Below are 12213 nucleotides of genomic sequence, written 5' to 3'. Positions count from 1 at the left end.
CCCTCCAGGCTCCTCTGTCCATAGCATTCTCCAGGCAAGAATCCTAGAGTGGATTGCCATTTTCTACTCCAGGGGATCTTCCTGACCCAGGGATCAAATCCGCATCTCCTGCTCTGGCAGGTAGCTTGTTTACCACTGTGCCACCCGGGAAGCCCAACTAGAGACTCACAAAAAGAATGAACATTGAAGACAGTGACATCTGCTCTACGCAGAGTAGGATTTATAGCCTCTATTTGCTCTATCTCCATACTTTTCATTTCTCCGCCAAGCTACACGTACGTGGCTTTTTTACTATCATCAGACAACTTCTGCCAAACATGAGAAACATCCTTACTGCATGACCCTTTCATTTCATTTTCAAAGGGGCAAATGGCTCAAGAACTCTCTGGAAGGACCATTAGAAATTTACAGTAAAAGGCTTTCAGAGGGAAGAACAGGATACCCAACACACCTAAAACAGTTGCTTGTTTTTTATGCCATTTTTGTAACATCCACCATTATGTACAGACCAGAAATGAGACCTGAGAACTCATTTCAAGAATGACCTGTGTCAGCGTCAAATCCCTTCACACAAACTTCTCTACTCTACCTGCAGTGCACACTGTGCTTGACAATCCAGAAAATTATTTGTATTTACCTGGAAAACTTCATGCATGCAAATATGTAAGGCTTCATAAATTTCTTCAGTGAAGTATGTACACTGCAGAGAAAGTGTCACGTTTGTTGCAATATTACCTTCCGGACATGAATCAAGGTTGGCTCCACCATGTTTTATATTTATCATCCAATTAGCCCAGAGCTTACAGATGTGTGCCCAGAACAGACTCATATATAGAGATGAAGTGTTTTTGCCTAGAAGGCAGGATGAAGCTAGACTTTCTCTAGTCCTTCACCTTCTGGACCAAATCACATGATCACAGGGCTCACCTCTTCCATCACCTACCACTGCCCCAGGGCCAACCAACCTCATTCCTGCACCATATCTATGTTTCCTTCTGTTTGGACGTCAGGGGAGTGAGATAAATCTCTAGTTCAGTCTCCCCTTGGGAAAAGGACAAACTGCTCTGGATTACCATGCTCACTTATCACTTCAGAAAAGGATTGATACAATGTGAGAGAAATAAAAGTGGTCGGGTTCAAAGGGATGCTGAAGATGGATAAAGGCATGGGGCTGCCCTGGTCGCTCAGAACGTACAGAATCCATCTGCAGTGCAGGAGACCTGGGTTCAATCCCTAAGTCAGGAAGATCCCTCGGAGAAAGAAATGGCTCCCCACTCCAGTGTTCCTGCCTGAAGAATTTCATGGACAGTGGAGCCTGGCAGGCTACAGTCAATGAGGTTGCAAAGAGTCGGACACGACTGAGTGACTCTCTTTCATGCCAACAACAAAGAACAAGAGGCAGAAAAGCCTGTATCATGGGCTTGGCATAGACATCCAGAGACCTAAAGCAGGATGATGGAGGGAGTTACAGCAGGGTTCTCTGCTCTGCCTCCTGCTTCCAAAAAAGTGAATACCACCACGACAATTGGCCTTTTGTTTCATGTTTTTACAACACAGATTTTAATTCACTTTATTTTATTACTAAGTGCTCCCATCTCGCTAATCAAGTACTCTGTTCATACAAACAAAATATTTTTCCTTTAGTTATGAAGGAAGGCTCTGTCCAGGGGCCTCTGAACATTAGCAAACAACGTGGTCAGGCTTGTGAAGGTTGTGCCAGCACGTGTAGTCTCCGTAACTCATTACTTAATGATGTCACACACACCCTCCCGTTTGCTGTGTGACTGCTTAGTTGCCTTTACTATATTGCAAAGTTCTAAAGGCCCAAGTCTATGGCTTCTATTGCTCCTGTAGTCCACTGTCAAGTCAGAATATGTGAGCAAACAGGAAGCACTCAAAGATGTACTTATGCTAAATTATGTACATTGGTAGGTTGGGGAACTTCATGTAAATTTGCAAGGAGGGGGAAATCTGCTTGCAAGTTAGGAAAGAAAAGACAAGAGGTTGAACGGGGATCCACCAAATATATCTTGGGACCTGTCTGCCTCTCTTCAAGGACCAGCGGAAACACCCTCCTTCAAAAGTCTTTCCCAGACAGTGATGTGCCAGCAAATTTAACACATGTACGATTTGTAGCATTTGTCAGTTCCCTAGTTCACTCCCCCCATACCTGAGTCAAGACACCAATGTGGAAGGCATTGACTTAGATACACACAGTCAGCTCCCACCTGCCCAGAGGAGCGGCTTCTGTACCACACAGGTCCTAACCCTGCTATTAGAATTAATCCTTATTTCTTGATCCCGTAAGTCTGTTTTTCAGTATATGTTAAAGGGTGCACCTAATTGTGCCTGGTAGGGTACCACTTGCATTTCAGCAATAAGATCCTTGAGAAAGGTTCTGAATCTTTAATGTCACACATGTATACACACTGTGTGAATCACAATAAACTGTGGAAAATTCTGAGAGAGATGGGAATACCAGACCACCTGACCTGCCTCCTGAGAAACCTGTATGCAGGTCAGGAAGCAACAGTTACAACTGGACATGGAACAACAGACTGGTTCCAAATAGGAAAAGGAGTACATTAAGGCTGTATATTGTCACCCTGTTTATTTAAGTTCTATGCAGAGTACATCATGAGAAATGCTGGGCTGGAAGAAGCACAAGCTGGAATCAAGATCGCCAGGAGAAATATCAATAACCTCAGATATGCAGATGACACCACCCTTATGGCAGAAAGTAAAGAGGAACTAAAAAGCCTCTTGATGAAAGTGAAAGAGGAGAGTGAAAAAGTTGGCTTAACGCTCAACAATCAGAAAACTAAGATCTGGTCCCATCACTTCACTGGAAATAGATGGGGAAACAGTGGAAACAGTGTCAGACTTTATTTTTGGGGGCTCCAAAATCACTGCAGATGGTGACTGCAGCCATGAAATTAAAAAACGCTTACTCCTTGGAAGGAAAGTTATGACCAACCTAGATAGCATATTCAAAAGCAGAGACATTACTTTGCCAACAAAGGTCCGTCTAGTCAAGGATATGGTTTTTCCTGTGGTCATGTATGGCTGTGAGAGTTGGACTGTGAAGAAGGCTGAGTACTGAAGAATTGATGCTTTTGAACTGTGGTGTTGGAGAAGACTCTTGAGAGTCCCTTGGACTGCAAGGAGATCCAACCAGTCCATTCTAAAGGAGATCAGCCCTGGGTGTTCTTTGGAAGGAATGATGCTAAAGCTGAAACTCCAGTACTTTGGCCACCTGATGCGAAGAGTTGACTCATTGGAAAAGACTCTGATGCTGGGAGGGACTGGGGGCAGGAGGAGAAGGGGACAACAGAGGATGAGATGGCTGGATGGCATCACCAACTCGATGGACGTGAGTTTAAGTGAACTCTGGGAGATGGTGATGGACAGGGAGGCCTGGCGTGCTGCGATTCATGGGGTCTCAAAGAGTCAGACACGACTGAGTGACTGAACTGAACTGAACTGATACACACATATATGTGTGTTTATACATATATATATATATATACATATATATATATATTTACATATAAATTATATATTAGCTTAGACAGTAAAGAGTCTGCCTGCAATGCAGGAGATCCAGGTTTGATACCTAGGTTGGGAAGATCCCCTGGAGAAGGAAAGGGCAACCCACTCCAGTATCCTTGCTTGGAAAATCCATGGACAGAGCAGCCTGACAGGCTACAGTCATGGGGTCTCAAGAGTCAGACACAACTTAGCGACTAAACCAGCACATAAATTATATATACATAGAGAGAGATACACATTTATGTGTGTGTGTGCATGTTTAGTCGTGTCCAACTCTTGGTGATCCCATGGACTATAGCCCACCAGGCTTCTTTGTCCCTGGAATTCTTCAGGCAAGAATACTGGAGTGGGTTGCCATTTCTTCCTCCAGGGGATCTTCTCAACCCTGGGATCAAACCCATTGGCACACAGATCTTTACCTCTGCGCCACCTGGGAAGCCCACACATCTATGTAAATGCACGTAATTTTTCAGAGAAGTGTAACTTTAAAAATATTTGCTATTTTTGCAAGTCTATGTATCTCCTCAGGTGCTCTGGAGCTCTGCCTTTGACAAAGCCCCTCAACATGTGTGGAAGAACAGACAGTAATGGAACCCCCAGTTTTAAACCAAACAGACTGCATTCCTTGGCCTCCCCCACAGTGAGAAATGCCCATATAATCAGTCCTGGTCATGCAAGGCCAGGCCATGTGATTCAACTGGAAGAACTGAGTGAGGCCTCTGATAACTTTGATTAGGCGGAAGCTAGGACATATTCTTTGTCTCTTTGTTGACTTTCTTCCTGGAATGTGCACGTAATAGCTAGTGCCGCAGTAGCCACTTTTGGCCTGAAAGGCAACCTTGGAAATGGAGGTTCTTGGTGGAGGAAGGGTCCTGGGACCATGAGGAGTCAGTGGAGCATAATTCACCTGTTAACCGTACACTGCCTACCTGATACTTACGTAAGAGAGAAATAAGCTGCTACCTTGTTAAAGCTACTATTGTTCTAAGCCTCTATGAGAGCCAAATCTTATCTTAAAGGACAGACTATGGCACAATAGGAAAGATCTGAAAGTTTGAAAAAATAACACAAGTCAGTATGTCCTGCTCCCAGACTGATCCAGAGCCACTTAAAGCCTTCTTACTTGTCTCTCCAAAAGTTGTGACCCCAATGACCACAAACATCTTCAATCCCGGTCTTCACGTGATCAAAAAACTAAAACAGAAAAAGCCAGCTGGTTGATTAATTTTTACCCGAAATCAGTCATTTCTGTTTCTATTTACGAAATTATTAATTCCTACTTATAGAAATGATAGTGATTATTTCTGTGTGTAGAAATTATAACTATAGAAATGTACAGAATTCTAATAGAAATACTACTACTACTTCTATCACGCCTAAACTTCAAAGATGCTGATACTTTTTGGTTTTGGTTTGCTTGAGTTTTAACTGAAAACAAATAAGACAATTCATCTTCAAACAAATTCATGAGATGTTTGTCATATTGATAATTAGAATTCATAACACAATAGTTTGTACTTTTGGAAACTATGAAATATGGTCACAATTTTCCAGTAGAAACATTTCAGGCTGAAGTAAGGGCTAAAAGGGGATTCCTTGGCCCTGCATTCCTGCAGGTGTGTAACCTCCATGGGGGGCTATGTTCATTCTACCCTCAATTCAGCTCTTCCTCAGCCCACCCCCCACACCCCATCACCCTCTGCCAGTTACCTCTTCTTCAGGAAATGAGACCATGGTGTCAAGCTGTCTGACTTAATCCCATAATTTTCCCTGTGACCACTTAAATTGATCTGCTACATTAACACCTACCCGACAATGGATTTCCTCACTGACAGCTTGCTGCTTCTTATTGGACCTCTTAACATCAAGGAACTCCACCAGTGGTCGGATAGTTATTCCCTGCACAAAAGAAGCGGGGAGGAAAACCGTATAAAATTCAAGAATAACTTGTAACCTCCTAATACTTGATAACCAACAAAAGATACCCTGCCCCCAAGACTTAACGGAGCATAAGTAACATTTTGTTCATTTTTCCTTCCTCTTTAAAAACTGGCATATTTTCAGAGGGCCATGTCCCAAAAGCTGCTACTACAAAAAAAATGTGGACAGGATGCAAAAAATTGAAAATGTGATGCTCTGGAATTCTAAGAAAAGGAAAATCCTAAGAAATAATAAAGGCTCATCCAGTTCAGAGGAATAGTCTACTTGTCTTATTCACAGAAAACATTTCAACTATTCATTCATTAATCTGTTAAACAATCTGAATTGAGCTTTTACCGTGTCCATGTCAGAGGCTTGGGAATCGGGGACTCAGAGATGGACAGTTAAGAACCTCAGCTTGAGGACATCATAGTCTTGTGAGGAGAAGGATACACACAAAACAGTTAACAAAGTAGAAGCAGGAAGAGAGGGATACACAGGGAGCAGGTCAAGGGGGGCTCTGTGGAAAGGTAACCCTGGAGCTGAACCTTACAAGATCTTGTGCTGCTGTGCTGACTTGTGTCCGAATCTGTGACCCCATGGACCATGGCCCGCCAGGCTCCTCTGCCCATGGGGATTCTCCAGGCAAGAATACTGGAGTGGGTTGCCATTTTCTCCTCCTGGGGATATTCCTGACCCAGGAATCAAACCTGTGTCTCCTGCATTGGCTGGTAGATTCTTTACCACTGAGCCACCTGGGAAGCCCATTATATACATAATATTCTACTAAATATATATATAATTATATACTCTCTCTGCATATGCATGAAATACATAATCCTACTTATGAAATGCACAAAACCTTTACAAAGAGAACTATAAATGTAATTAAAGGATATGAATTTTAAAAAGACACAATTCCTAGATAGCACTATACAACACCATCATGATGACAATTTTATCTCAATGTATATGCAGTACAATTCCAGTTACATGTTCCAAATGATTTTAAACAGAACTTGAATATTTAGAAGTCAAGAAAATGTTCAAAATTAACCTGGAAGAGTAAATATAACCAGAGAAATTCAGACAAAATAGAATGGTGGTGACCTTACAGCTACCAAAATAGCTAATATGTTTAAAATTATGTGATATGGATACTAAAATAGGCCAGGGTAAGGACGGGGTGAGAATGTGGGGTCAAGGAGGATCCCCAAGTTACTCGCCTGGTTGGCAGATGGCTGCTACCACTGGGCATGAAGAATTCACAGGGTCACTGGACTTGGGGAAGGGGTGAATATGTTAAGGGATGCTCCCTGACACGAATTTGATTGCTATTTCATCTCTCTGCACATCTTTAAGTCTTTCCTTGGTGGCTCTGACAGTAAACAATCTGCCTGCAATGCTGGAGACCCAGGTTCGATCCCTGGGTCAGGAAGATCCCCTGGAGAAGGGAATGGTTACCCACTCCAGTATTATTGCCTATGAAATCCCATGGAGGGAGGAGCCTGGCGGGCTACAGACCACAGGGTTGCCCAGAGTGGGACATGACTTTGCAACTAACACTTTCATTTGATAATATAAACCGTGAGACACAGATATCTTAAAGGAGGTCGTTAATTTTGTTCCATCAGTCCAGCTTCAAGCATTTTTCAGCTTTAATTTTCTGAAGCATGAGTGATTTTAAGCAAACCTGGAATAAGGCACACCTTGCGTTCTACCTGTATTTCCATCTGCCACTTTGAAATAACATAGGTGGTAACAACCATTTTTCAATCAACACGTAATCTGCCATTTTTAACTTATGTGATTGAAAATAGGTGTCAGCACGCGGTTTGCAGTGATGGGTGATTTCATGAGTTTCAGATTCCATGAAGCCTCGAGGTTAATAATAGCTCTAGGGGAAAAAAATCAACAAAGTCCATGCTATTTATAAAATGATATAGTGTGTTCTCAGTATGCAAAGTGCTGTTTCATATGCTTTTACCTACCAGTATCCATTCAGCTAATAAGGCAGTGTCTTACATTTATAACGATAATGTACTGATGAGATGCAATGGAACATTGACACTGTCTTTTTTCTCACTCCCTAACTTTATTTTTTATTTTATATTGGAGTATAGCTGATTGTTGTTGTCGTTCAGTCGCTAAGTCGTGTCCATCGCATTTGGATTCCGTGGACTGCAGCACACCAAGCCTAGAGTGCTTCCCTGTCATTCAGTTCAGTTCAGTTCAGTCACTCAGTCGTGACTCTTTGCGACCCCATGAATCACAGCACGCCAGGCCTCCCTGTCCTTCACTATCTCCCAAAGTTTGCTCAAATTCACGTCCATTGAGTCGGTGATGCCATCCAACCATCTCATCCTCTGTGGGCCCCTTCTCCTCTTGCCCTCAATCTTTCCCAGCATCAAGGTCTTTTCCAATGAGTTGGTTCTTCACAGCAGGTGGCCAAAGTATTAGAGCTTCACGCTTCAGCATCAGCCCTTCCAATGAATATTCAAGGTTGATTTCCTTTAGGATGGGCTGATTTGATCTTGCAGTTCAAAGTGAAAGTGAAAGTCACTCAGTCGTGTCTGACTCTTTGCGACCCCATGGACTGTTGTTGATGGAATTCTCCAGGCCAGTATACTGGAGTGGGTAGCCTTTTCCTTCTCCAGGGGATCTTCCCAACCCAGGGATCCAACCCAGGTCTGATGGGCTACAGGAGCCTGGCAGGCTACAGTCCATAAGGTCACAAAAATCGGACACAACTGAATCAATTTAGCATGCACTTAGCACACATATTCTAGTTTTATATACAGTCTCTATTTTTCATTAGTCTTCTGTAGGTGTTTATGTTTTCTTTTTTAATTACCAAATGGGATGAATTTGTGTATGTTCATTTTATGTCTAGCCATGTGGGTTAACAAATAAAGAAATCCCTTCGTTTTCCAACAAACCACTGAAAGACATATTTACAAAGCATAAGTTAAATTTTCATACTTTCACGCAGCTTTGTTGCAATAAACACAACACCCTAGAGCCAGGCCTGGCAGAGAGGAATGGTTACGCAGTGGCCCCAGGGAACATATCAGCTCAGTGAGGTTTATTTTTCCCCTGGGCTTCCCAGACGTCTCTAGTGGTAAAGAAACCGCCTGCCAAAGCAGGAGACAAAGGAGACAGGATTTTGATCCCTGGGTGGGGAGACCCCCGGAGGAGGAAATAGCAGCCCACTCCAGTATTCTTGCCTGGAGAATCCCATGGACAGAGGAGGCTGGCGGGCTACAGTCCATGGGGTCACAAAGAGTTGGACATGACTGAAGTGACTTAGCATGCACACACGTGCCATCTCTGCTTTCTGCCCACCCTCAAACCCTCACTCTTCTCCTCCCAGCAAAGTGGGAAAGAAAAAGGAACTGCTGTCTGATTAAATAAGGTACATTCTTTGGGTTTGCAGAAAACTTTCAGAACTTGAAGAAACTGTTTTCATTCATTAAAAAATATTATTATCATGCTATCCTGTATAAGGCTTTCTCACATTCCAAGTTTGATCAGAGAGATTCATAAATACAGTTGTGCATACAGTATTTATTTTAGAATAATAAATAAATCCTACTTACCCCATTTTAGGATGAGGTAAGTAGGGTGACAATCATAAAAGTGTTCAAGGAGGAGCCTGTGAACTTGCAAATCCAGGTACCTCACAGTTCCAGACAATGTCTTAACAGCTGGTTATGAAACCAGTCTACTATGGAGGCAAAATGAGGCTCCATTCTTGCAATTCCTGTCAACCATGCTCCTTTATGGACTTCTAGTTAATAACTGAATGAATTCGCAGAATTGTGACAATCTGCTCTATAATTCTAAGGACTAACTGAATAATAATTATTGGGCTCTAAAATACATTGAAAGGAGTTGAGTTTTCCTTTTTTTTTTTTTAATATCATTTTACTTAATGTTATGATGAAGACAGAGAAAATCCCCAGGTTGAACACTGGCATCAGATATTGTGTTTACATACATATTTCCTCCGTATTGCTTGGGAGGGAGGTTCCATGATTCAGATCTTACAGCAAAGCAAACAGAGGCTCATGGAGGCTGTTAGAACACCGACCCAGAACAGCTTTACTCCAAAACCTGCACTTTCCACTACTGGGCTCCAGCTCTTCTCAATCTGGATGATCATTTGAAAACCAGAGAGACAGGTTATATTGTCTATGTCATTACCAACCTCATTTAAATGAAACTGAGTGTATTCACACGAGCAATCAGAATTGTTTACTCATTCAATGTTCTGGGTCAGATGGTAAAGAGTCTGGTTGCAATTTGGGTTCAATCCCTGGGTCAGGAAGATCCTCGGGAGAAGGTAAAGGCAACCCACTCCAGTATTCTTGCCTGGACAATCGCATGGACAGAGGAGCCTGGCAGTCCATGAAGCCTCAAAGAGTCAGATACGGCTGAGCACAGCACAACACAGTTGATTTACAATGCTGTGCTATTTTTGGGTATACAGCAAAGTGTTCCCATTATACATTTACATGTATCTATTCTTTTTCAGATTCTTTTCCCATATAGGTTATTACAGAGTACTGAGTTCCTGTGTTGAGTAGTTCCTTATTGATTATCTTATTTTTATATACATAGTAGTGTTTATATGTTAATTCTAAACGCCCAATTTATCAGTCCCACAATGAACTTATTTACGGACACACTGCTCTTTTTTAACTTGACACATTAAAAACTTTCTTAATCAGTGTTAACTGCTGATATACATGGTGTTCATTCAAAGTGGATGCTCAGTCTTCTAACATGAGGAATCAAAGCCTCACTTGCATCTTTTGGTTGAGCTCCAATTCGAAAAAATCCAAAATACCAAGACTGAGTAATAATACCTTATATTAACCACCTATGTACACACATTCAAAGAGTCAATAGTATAAATTTATTGTAACATTCTTCTTTTTCCTACTGATGTCTGTTCTGATTGTAGAAGGGCAATTCTCCATCTGTCCGACCTATTCAATAGTATCTAAACTCTGAGCTTGCATTTTGTGTGTCCTCTCTCGGGTTACATCTTTTTATTCAGCCTTTTTTATTTCATTTTACAAAGCCTCACCCATGGTGTTGGGGCAGGGGGCTGTTATTACACTGTGGATATTTGTGTAGATAATAAGAGCTGATGGATTCATCTCCAAATGACCCGGCTGCTAGTTGCTCTAGACTGACACGGTTCTATTTTTGTATTTGAGACTCAGACATGACACCTTGAGCTCTGAGAGTGTGGAGAGAAGTCCGGAGGATTGACTCAGCCTGGCCAGGGCTTCCGGTGGGGCGTAAGGACAGAGCAGCAGGCTTGGGAAGAGGAGGAGAGTGACACCCTTGGTCTGACCTGCCCCCTCAACCACTCTGCCCTAAGCTGCTGTTGCAACACTAAAACGCTCAAGGCAAAATGGATTCACTTTCTTTTTCAAATTATTTTCCTACTTAGGCTGTTATGTAATATTAAGCATCGTTTAGAAAAGAAGAATTACGTGTATAACTGAATCACTTTGCTGCACACCTGAAACTAGCACAACACTGTTACTCAACTACACTCTGATATAAAACAAAAAGTTACACGCATGGATGCAATATATATTACCGTATTTAAATAGATAGCCGGTGGGAATTTGCTGTATGATGCAGGGAGCTCAAACCCAGAGCTCTGTGACAACCTAGAGGGGTGGGATAGGGTGGGAGGTGGGAGGAAGGCTCTAGAGGGAGGGGATATACATATACTGATAGCTGATTCATGTTGATATATAGCAGAAAATGATGCAATATTGTAAAGCAGTCACCCTCCAACTAAAAATAATTTTTAAAAAATGGATTCATTTCACAGCATCATCTCCCCGCTACTCTGAGAGCAGCTACTTGGATGCTTGTGCCAAGGTTCCTGTAAACACAGTGTGAGCAGATGGAGACAGGGTCTCTGCTTCTCTCCACCCAGAGGCTCCATGCTGTCTCCCTGCATTTAGGACAGGAGCTCTAACCAAACCCAGATGTCTGAACTCAATTAGTATGTTAATCAACTGAACTATACCTAACCATAACCTGGTAAAGACTGTCTTCTCTTGGGGGTCAGCAGAACCCCAAGGTTCTGAGCCTGTCTCTGGAGACAGGGTCCCTGGCTCACCCCCAGCTTCCATCACTCACCAACCTGTGCCCTGATCAGCTCACTCTCCCTCTCTGAGCCTCAGCTTCCTCAGCTGGGGGAACCACTGGTCTCCTTCACCAGGGCTTGTCTGGAGGATGAAATGAGATCGTGCACCCAGGATAGCCCCTGTCTCAGTTTCAGTTCAGTTCAGTCGCTCAGTCGTGTTCGACTCTTTGCGACCCCACGAACCGCAGCACGCCAGGCCTCCCTGTCCATCACCAACTCCCGGAGTCCACCCAAACCCATGTCCATCAAGTCGGTGATGCCATCCAACCATCCCATCCTCTGTCGTCCCCTTCTGCTCCTGCCCTCAATCTTTCCCATGCCCAACACAACAAGGAAGAAGTCACTGGAAGGCTCTGCATGGCAAAGATGCTGGTGACAAGGACCTTGGGGGACAGTGGCCATTTCTCCACTCGGGGAAGGATCTCCCCAGGCTTCCTCTTCCCGTCCTCCCCAGGATTCCTTAGCCTGAACAAACTACCGTCCACAGTGTTGGCAGGTATGAGTGAGTGAAGGATGAACCGCTACATGGAGAGGTAACCAGAAGGAGAAGAAATGCAGGA

The 12213-nt window shown here is 43.1% G+C and overlaps 1 protein-coding gene across 1 annotated transcript in view; it reads right to left on the bottom strand.

The window, feature by feature from the left end:
- SLC9A2 (solute carrier family 9 member A2) overlaps positions 1 to 12213 on the bottom strand; it is a 91286-nt gene that overhangs the window by 18929 nt on the left and 60144 nt on the right. Inside the window, exons 6-7 of the mRNA XM_019969840.2 lie at positions 5362 to 5451; positions 4676 to 4746 (exon numbers count right to left, since the gene is read on the bottom strand). Coding sequence (XP_019825399.2) covers positions 4676 to 4746; positions 5362 to 5451 — 161 coding nt within the window. The remainder of the gene's footprint in view (positions 1 to 4675; positions 4747 to 5361; positions 5452 to 12213) is intronic.

This window comes from Bos indicus, chromosome 11 (genome assembly GCF_029378745.1).
Source record: "Bos indicus isolate NIAB-ARS_2022 breed Sahiwal x Tharparkar chromosome 11, NIAB-ARS_B.indTharparkar_mat_pri_1.0, whole genome shotgun sequence".
In the NCBI taxonomy this organism is placed as follows: domain Eukaryota; kingdom Metazoa; phylum Chordata; class Mammalia; order Artiodactyla; family Bovidae; genus Bos; species Bos indicus.
This window is presented reverse-complemented; position numbering and strand designations above follow the sequence as displayed.